Consider the following 10,017-nt stretch of genomic DNA (forward strand, 5'->3'; position numbering starts at 1 on the left):
ATTCATATTTTATGTTTGTAGATCTTTACGTCATGTTTCACAAAGTAACTCAGAAAATCGTGAAAGAAATTGACCCTTATGGTAGCACATTGATTCCTGCCGTAAGTCCCTATTTTTCCGATGACTTCAAGCCCCTGTACATCATCAAGAGAAAGAAGAGAACTTTATTTTTCACAAAAGATAAATACATCCCGACATCCATCACACTGGCTGATATATTAAAGGATGGCAAAGACTTAGACATTGGTAACTGATTTGCTTTTGACTCGTATTTCTCTGCACAAAGTGAAACAGCAGTAATTAGATAGATACTCTAAAGAAATATGAATTAAATCTCACTATTTATTAGGTTCACAAATGGACATGCCTGACTCCTTGTATAGAATATTAGCAGTATAAAGGGATGGTCAGGCTCTGATCTGAAGATCACTTCTGTTCTCTAGGTTCCTGACCTAGGGTCACAAGCTGGATAGTAGTTCCCAGTTTACTGGTTTCACAATGCTATTTCTTCCCTCTTTTATATGTTTTCCAGTTACCATCTAGATTAGATTAGATTACAGTGTGGAAACAGGCCCTTCGGCCCAACAAGTAAGCTGGATAGTAGTTCCCAGTTTACTGGTTTCACAATGCTATTTCTTCCCTCTTTTATATGTTTTCCAGTTACCATCTACATAAGCTGTTTTTTTAAAGTCTGATTACCCCTTCTGTATGCTGGTTAATTTGATCAAGCAAAGCTGTGTTTTTACATTGGTGCCTTACTGTAATATTTTACTGTTTATTTCAGTTTTACTTTCTCAGAGAACTCTAGCTTGTCCCCAGTAGAATGGTGTTGCAGAATGTTGGGCTCTCCATCATAAAGGGAGCTGGTGATGTCATTGGACCAGTAATCAACAACTTCAAGTTAATGTTCACAGAACATGCTTCAAATCTCATCACTGTGGATGGTAAATGGTGGAATTTAGAGTGATAGAGTCATAGAATTGTATAGTATGGAAAGAGACCATTCAGTTCCACTCATCCATACAGACCAGATCTCCGAAATTAATCCAGCCCCATTTGCCAGCACATGGCCCATATCCCTCTAAACCCTTTATATTCATGTGTCCATCCAGATGACTTTTAAATGTAGTAAATGTACCAGCCTCCTCCACCTCCTCTGGCAGCTCATTCCATATACACACCACCCTCCTGCGTGAAAAAGTTGCCCCTTACATCCTTTTAAATCTTCCCCCTCTCAACTTAAATTAATACCCTCTAGTTTTGGTTTAAAATTTGGAATTAAAACATAGTTAGCTTAGTGATGACCATGTAACCGCTGATTGTTGTAAAAGCCCATTCAATTCACTTATGCCCTTTAGAATTAGAGTTAGGTTTCTCGTGATTCTTAACTGCCTTCTGGGCACTAAACGCTAACCTAGCCAGTGATGCCTACATTAGCACATTCTACAAATGAACACATTGGAATCAAGGCTCTCTATCTTTACCATTCAATTTGGGATAAGCCATTTAACTAGTGTTGCAGTATCACTGTTCCGAGTTATCATCACGATGCTGCGAAATAGCTCTTTCACCAAAACCCCTGACGAGGGGACTGGTAACACAGACACACAAATGTGAGAGAAAAATGAGCCAGTGATGTGAATTCAAGAATTTTGTTTTGTGAAGAATTTATATCACTCCATCAAACTATCAATGTCTTGAAACAGAAGACTGAAGAAGTTGAGATGTAGGGCCACAGCGGGAAAGATGGCACAGGGTCTAATGGCCTTCTGTGCACACAAACTCAATACAACACTTCACTTACTCTGGAAGAGTAGAAAGTACAGGGATCAAGTTAGAAAAGAAATAAGGAAATCAAAGAGAGGAAGTGAAAATATATTACAAAGCAAGATAAAGGAAAATCAAAAGATGTTTTATCAGTAGATAAAGAGCAAAAGGATAGTTAAGGAAAAAAATGGGACCTATCAGGGATGAAGAAGGAAACGTATGAAGATATAGAAGATATGGGAATAATTTTAAATTGTGTTTTCTCTCTGTATTTTCAAAGGAAAAGGATGATGTGGATACAGTAATGCAAGAGGAGCAGTGTGAAATATTGGACAAAATAATCATAACAAGAGAGGAAGTCATAGAGTCATACAGCACAGAAACAGGCCCTATTTCTCCATGCCGACCAGACATCCCAATCTGATCTAGTCCCATTTGACAGCATCTGGCTCATATCCCTCTAAACCCTTCCTATTCATATACCCATCCAGATGCCTTTTAGATGTTGCACTTGTACCCACCTCCACTACTGGATTCCTCACAGTGGATAAGTTGCCAGGACCACATGGATTGTTGCTGAAAATGTGTTGCTGGAAAAGCGCAGCAGGTCAGGCAGCATCCAAGGAACAGGAGAATCAACGTTTCGGGCATAAGCCCTTCTTCAGGAATGGATCACATGGGAACAATCATATGGATTGTTCCCATGGATATTGAAGGTGGTTGGGGAGGGAATAGCAAATGCTCTGAGGATTATTTTCAAATCTTCACTAGACACAGCTAAAGGTCAGAGGAATGCAAACTTGGATCTATTGTATAAAAATGGTAAAGCAACAATGCCAGTGCATGGCTTTGTTAAGGGGAGGTCATGCCTTACAAATTTGATTGAATTCTTTGAGGAAGTGACAAGGATGATCATTGAGGGTTGTGCAGTGAATGTTATCTATTGGACTTTAGTGAGATATTTGACAAGGCCCCATATAGCAGACTAGTCCAAAAATGTAAAAGCCCATTGGATATAGGGTAATGCATTGAATTGGATCCAAAGTCGGCTTGGAATAGAATAGAATATTCCTTAATTGCCAGTGACAGGAAACAAAGCATAATGGCCAATGGAATGAAAGCTGTTTCAAGTGGTGTTGGGACCCCTGCTGTATGTTTTATACATTAATGATTTAGACTTGAACGTAGAGAATTGGGAAATTTGTAGATGGCACAAAAAATTGCTATGTAGTGGAGAGTGTAGAGGATAATCTCCAAATTGATATAGTTGGATGGGTGGAGTGGGTAGAGAATGGCATTTGGAGTTCAGTTCTGGTAAGTGTGAGGTAATGCATTTACCAAGATCAAAACAGTAAATGGGAATACACAATACAGAGGAACCTCGATTATCCGAACAAGATAGGAGGGCACTATTTTGTTCGGATAATTGATTATTCGGTTAATTGATTTCCTCTGGATCTCAGACTCTGCTCCCCGTTCAGGAGACTAGGCAGCAGCACACTGCGCACAAGCCTCTGCCCCCTGCCCACCACAAACCCCCAATCCCATCTGCTCCCACATCCCACCCCCAACTGGGGCAGCCGGACTGGACATCAACAATCAGACTGCTGCTGCCTTTGTGGGGTAAGTCTCCAAATAGCGCACACGCACACACACACATTTTGACAGGTTCCACCTTTGCCCTGTACACGACAATGTTGGAGAGATTATCTGCCGAAGGGGGGTTCAGGGTACACCTCTGTCTAGAACTCCAGGGAAAGTGTGGGTGAAGAGAGAGAGAGAGAGGGCGGGAGGTCAGTAATTTGGAGACGGTGCCTGGACTGTCCAGGACTGTTCTCGGCAGCATTTCAGTGAGCCGAGTTCATTTTTAATCTTTGTACCTGTAAACAAAAGACACGATCAGGGTTGAAACAGCTCTTTGACGTAATGTTTCTATTGGGACCTCAGGATCTCCTTCGGATAATCCGATATTCGGATAATTGATATTTGGATAATCGATATTTGGATAATTGAGGTTCCTCTGTAAACAGGAATATAGTGAGGGGGTAGATAAAGTGAGAGATCTTGACATGCAAGTGCACAGCTCCCTAAAGGTAGCAGGACAAGTGGATTAAGTTGTAAAGAAGGCATATAGAATACTATCCCTTATTGGAAGAGGCATACAATACAAAAATAATAATATAATGATGAATCAGGACAGGACACCAGTGAGACCACAACTGGAATATTATGCAGTTCTGGTTATAACATTACAGGAAGGATGTAATTGCTTTGGAGAGAGTGAAGCAAATGGGTGGCACGGTGGCTCAGTGGTTAGTACTGCTGCCGCACAGCATCAGGGTCCTTGGTTCAATTCCCACCTGTCTGTGTGGAGTTTGTACATTCTCCCTGTGTCTATGCGGGTTTCCTTCGGGTGCTCCGGTTTCCTCCCACAATCCAAAGATGTGCAGGTCAGGTGAATTGGCGTCAGGTGAATTGGCCATGCTAAATTGCCCACAGTGTTAGGTGCGTTAGTCAGTGGTAAATATAGAGGAGGGGAGTGGGCTTCTCTTTGGAGGGGCGATGTGGACTTGTTGGGCCGAAGGGCCTGTTTCCACACTGTAGAGAATCTAATCTAATCTAAACATTTGTTAGAATGTGACCAGGGCTAGAGAACTGTCGGTATGAGGAGAGATTTGGGAGGTTGGGATTGTTTCCTCGGAGCTGAAAAATGTGTTGCTGGAAAAGCGCAGCATGTCAGGCAGCATCAAAGGAGCAGGAGAATCGATGTTTCGGGCATAAGCCCTTCTTCATCCACTTTCTCCTAGTTGATTGTTTTCCTCGGAACAGAGGAGGCTGAGGGGTGACATGATTGAGGTATACAGAGTGTGCGGGGGAGAGATAAAGTAGACAGGAAGAACCTGTTTCCCTTGGTAGAGAGTTCAAAAACCAGGGGTTATCAATTCAAACTAAGTGGCAGAGGATTAGAGGGGAATGTGAGGAATTTGTTTTTGCTGAGGATGATGGGTGTCTGGAATTCACTTTTGGAGGTTGAGGCAGAGATCCTAAATTCTTTCAAAAAGTCCGTGGACCTGCATCTGCTACTGGCCGTGTGCAGGACAATGGGATTAGAAAGGGCATCTGGGTGTCTTTGAGTCGGCATGAACAAAATGGGCCAAATAGCTTCTTTCTTCCTTTTTCTGATTCTAACCATTTCATGAATCTATGACAACACTCTCAGTGTTTCCTCCGATCTGCTGCTGTAGTGAAATTTGACGAGATCTAAATATGAAGAGAATTCCTTTTCATTTCTCATCACTGAGCATCCAAGACAATATCATTACTAATCAATACAATCAGTGACAGTGCCAATAGAAGTACTTATCCCATATTTAGTTTGTTTTGTTATTCATTAGAGTTTACATGGATTTATTGAACATGCCAAAAGTCATTTTGATTTTAGACAACAGTGTAGAAAACACAATAAAATGCATGTCATCCCTTCCAGTTCCATTTCTATTCATTAAATGGAGATAAAAATCAGGTAATGGGTGGTGAGCTGATTTTTACACAGCAGTATGAAGTCAAAATTCTTCATTGAATTTGTTTCCATTAAATGTGCACCATCTGTCTCTGTCCTCCTGAGGGTGTTTAACTCTGTGCTGCAGGACAGTTGCTGGGGTTCCTCAATCCTTCACTCAGGGCCATCTTCATGTAGAATTGATTGATTAATTTATTGTCACATGTACTGAAGTACGGTGAAAAACTTTGTTTACAAGCAGAATAAGAAGGTCAGAGCAAGCAAGGATGTACAGATGAAACGACGTAGACAGAGGCATACAGGTTACATTGCACAGGGCATGCACAAGACAAGATTAGGGGATTCAACCCAATGAAAGCGATGGGCCCGGACAGTGTCCCCAGCGGAGCACTCAGATCCTGTGTGGACCAACTGGTGAAGGTATTCACCAATATCTTCAACCTCTTCCTCCTACATATGCATCACTGTGATGACATATGCATCACTGACCAAAGGGGAAGGTGTGTCTGGGGGCTGTTAGGGCAGGCATCGCCTCGCCACTGGCATTCTGCTCAAACTGAGCACAGAAAGCATTGAGCACGCCAGGGAGGGAATAATCTTTGTCCACTGTCATGCTCTGCTCCATTTTGTATCCCGTGATGTTGTTTAGGCCTTGCCACAGGTCATGGGTCTGTTTGGTAGGTCGGGATCTCCACCTTGGTTTGGTGCTGTTTCTTGCCATCTCCAATGGCTTTGCAGAGGTCATATCTGGATTTCCTATTTTGGTCTGGATCATCTGACTTGAATGCTGCATGCCTGGTCTTCAACTGGGAGTGGACTTCAACCGGGAGTGAAGTTGCCAGCCACAATGAATAGGACCTTGGGAAATTTCATCTCTGAAGTGTTTGTGATGGTGTAACTCATGTCTAGGGCATTCTTTGCATCCACATAGGGTGGTATGTAAGCTGCTGTCAGGATGGTGGAGGTGAACTCTCACGGTAGGTAGTAGGGACAGCATTTTACTGTAAGGTATTGTTGGTCCAGGGAGCAATGGCTTGCCAGGGTTGTTACATACGCATACCATCAAGTATTGATCAGGAAACATACCCCACCACCTTTTGCCTTGTCCAAAGACCCTGTACAATCCATGTGATATATGGAGAACCCATCAACTTGGGAATGGCAGGGGTGAGCCAACTCTCCATGAAGCAGAGCACACGACAGTCTCTCAACTCCCTCTGGCAGGTATGTCTGGATCTGAGTTCATCCATTTTGTTGTTGATAGCCTAGACATTTGCTCAGAGTATGCGGGAGAGTGGGGTCAATATCAAAAGAGACATTCCCAGATAACCATTATGTGAACATCCATAAGTGCACAATATCGGGGGAATGAGATAGAGAGAGAGATACAGAGAGACAGAATATTCATGCTTGATTTTTTTTTTTCTAGGATTGCAAAGCTCAAAGTTTTGCAACTATGGAGCTAGCATGTCCATTTCTGGCGGTGTGGATGCCAGTGTGTGTACTGTCGATGCAGGAATGCATGCATCAGGTGGCGTGGCTGAGATCATATCTACTGTGGAAATGAAGAAGCGAGTAATCTCTGAAATGATGCTGCTTGAGGCTACTAAGGACAGGTACTTTTATCTCAAACCCAAATGAAGTAACTGGCACATGGAAACAAAGAGGGTTTTGTAATGGGGAATTTTTCCAGTTTGTCTCAACTTCAAACTCTGCTGGCTATCACAGAGCAATGTGCAATGACAGCCTTTTACAGACTCAAATAATGGATTTAGTTTTGAATTTGCCATCAATCTATATCCATTAATTTCACCAATATCAGGAAGTCTTGTCATCATTATTGGAATGTGTTTCACTTTGTAAACTATGTTTCTGTTATGCTGACTATTATTGTAATAACCTTAAACTTTAACCTTAACCTTAATTTGTTGATTTATATCAAAGTAGCCTTTGCGTTTCTGAATCTTTATAAGGGGCCATACTGCAATATTGTTCTGAGCATTTCATATAGGTACAAATTTTCCTGTTATTTTCCATAAAGTGTTCATAGTAGATATTTTTAATCAACCTGTTTCAGCATGTTGTAACATACCTGGCAATGTTAACATAACTGTCATGGTTTTCATGGGTTTTCTAAGGTTAAGTAAAATCATCTCCTTTATGAATGTATCTTTTCTGAAGTATATAAATCCTCCTTTGTTTTCCTTCTATCTTTTCAGGAAGATTGACAGAGGACACCATTTTGTGAAACAACTGCGTAACAATATTTTTTATATCATATTAGAGGTGGTGGAAACAGATAGACCATGTGACCTAAATAGCCTTTTCAAGGCACATGCAGGAGTGGAAGTCCCAACTAAGATAATGAAGGCGAGTATCATTTAACCTTATCACATAGTCATAACTAATATGTTTGCAATGTTAGTTCATATATGAACATAATGTGGTTGTAATTTTGAATTCATTATTGTTGAACATTAGGATAATGTGATCTGAAGCCATGAGTACAAATCTTATCATTGCAGTTGAGGAATTTATCTTCTGTTCATTCAAAACTGAAGGAAAATAAGCTTGTGCCAGATTAGGTTGTCACATGATTTCTATAAAAATGTATTTGATTCCCAAAGGTTTTTTAGGAACAATTACCTGCTGTACCTGGCTGATTTGGCTTGTGTGTGACTGTAGAATATTAAACATAGAACATTACAGCGCAGTACAGGCCCTTCGGCCCTCGATGTTGCACTGACTTGTGGAACCAATCTGAAGCCCATCCAACCTATGCTATTCCATTCTCATCCATATATCTATCTAATGACCATTTAAATGCCCTTTAAAGTTGGTCAGTCTACGACTGTTCCAAGCAGGCCATTATATGCCCCCTACAACTCTGAGTAAAGAAACTAACTCTGACATCCATCCCGTTCATCACTACCTGGCATGGCAACTGTACCATTCAAGATCGGAGACGGTTACAGAGAGCGGTGAACTCGGCCCGGACAATCACAAAGCCAACCTCTCATCTATAGAATCCATCTACCAGTCCCGCTGCCAAGGAAAGGCCGCCAGCATTCTCAAAGATCCATACTACCCTGGCAATGTTTTTCTACAACTTACACCATTGGGGAGAAGGTACAGCAGCTTGAACACACGCTCCAGCCAGTTTCGTAACAGTTTCTACCCTACTGTTGTTAGAATATTGAATGGACTCACAAACTCTTAACATTCACCTGTACCTGTGTTTTTGTTTTTGCCGCTGTTAATCTATTATTTACTAATCTATGCTACTTAACTCTGTGATCTGCCTTAATTGCTCGCAAGACAAAGCCTTAGTATGCATGACAATAAATTCAAATCCATTCAATTTAATTCAATTCCTATATGTACCACCTCACAATTTAAAGGTATGTCCCCTCGTGTTAGCCATCACCATCTGAGGAAAAATGCTCTCACTGTCCACCCTATCTAACCCTCTTATTATCTTAGATGTCTCAATTAAGTTACCCCTCAATTTTCTTCTCACTAATGAAAACAGCCTCAATTCCTCAGCCTTTCCTCACAAGACCTTTCCTCCATACCAGGCATCATCCCAGTAAACCTCCTGAGAACTCTTTCCAAAACAACTACATCCCTTCTATAATGCAGTGACCAGCATTGTACACAATACTCCAAGTGCGGCCACACTAGAGTATTGTATGGCTGCAGCGTGACCTCACGGTTCTGAAACTCAATCCCTTCTACCAATAAAAGATAGCAAACGTTATGCTTTCTTAACAACCCTATCAACCTGGGTGGCAACTTTGAGGGATCTATGTACATGGATACTGAGATCTCTCTATTCATCTACACTACCAAGAATCATACCCATGATTTGGAGATGCCAGTGTTGGACTGGGGTGTACAAAGTTAAAAATCACACAACACCAGGTTATAGTCCAACAGGTTTAATTCGAAGCACACTAGCTTTCGGAGTGATTGTGGTGGGCTCGGTCGTAACACAGAATTTATAGCAAAAATTTGCAGTGTGATGTAACTGTAATTATACATTGAAGAATTGATTGTCTGTTAAGCCTTTCATCTGTTAGAATACAGTGATAGTTTCACTTCTTTCATGTGTAAATCACAAAACCTTTTTTTTAAAGTTGCATTCTCTGGTTAGCTGTTAACAATGGTGATAGCTAGACAATATGTTGAAGGTGTTAGCCCATTCATCCGTTGTTGTGGCCTTTGCTCGGTATCCATGGAGGCCACTACTTGCCTTTAAACAACCGCCAAACCTCAAACAGATCATTGTTCGTAGCAAACTGCCCGGCTCTCAGGACAACTCCATACAACCCTGTCACGGTGGACGCTGCAAGACATGTCAGATTGTGGACATAGATATCACTATTACACGTGGGAACACCTCCCACCTTGTACATGGCAGGTACTCATGTGACTCAGCCAATGTTGTCTAACTTATACGTTGCAGGCAAGGATGCCCGAGGCATGGTACATTGGGGAAACCGAGCAAAGGCTACGACAATGGATGAATGGGCAATGCACAACAATCAACAGACAGGAGGGTTCATTCCCAGTTGGGGAACACTTCAGTGGTCCAGGACATTCGCCTCGGACCTTCAGGTGACCATCCTCCAAGGTGGACTTCAGGACAGGCAGCATAGGTAAGTGGCCGAGCAAAGGCTGATAGCTAAGTTCGGTACCAATAGGGAGGGCCTCAACCGGGACCTTGG

General features: G+C 41.8%; 1 protein-coding gene across 2 annotated transcripts in view; it reads left to right on the top strand.

The window, feature by feature from the left end:
• The window catches only part of LOC122539802, a 23,306-nt gene continuing 13,289 nt past the window's right edge, over nucleotides 1–10,017 (top strand). For both annotated transcript variants that reach the window (XM_043674865.1, XM_043674866.1), the window contains exons 1-3: nucleotides 1–246; nucleotides 6,717–6,903; nucleotides 7,507–7,657. In XM_043674865.1, the coding sequence (XP_043530800.1) occupies nucleotides 12–246; nucleotides 6,717–6,903; nucleotides 7,507–7,657 (573 nt within the window). In that variant the 5' untranslated portion in view covers nucleotides 1–11. The remainder of the gene's footprint in view (nucleotides 247–6,716; nucleotides 6,904–7,506; nucleotides 7,658–10,017) is intronic.

Source organism: Chiloscyllium plagiosum, chromosome 33 (assembly GCF_004010195.1).
Source record: "Chiloscyllium plagiosum isolate BGI_BamShark_2017 chromosome 33, ASM401019v2, whole genome shotgun sequence".
Taxonomy (NCBI): Eukaryota; Metazoa; Chordata; class Chondrichthyes; order Orectolobiformes; family Hemiscylliidae; genus Chiloscyllium; species Chiloscyllium plagiosum.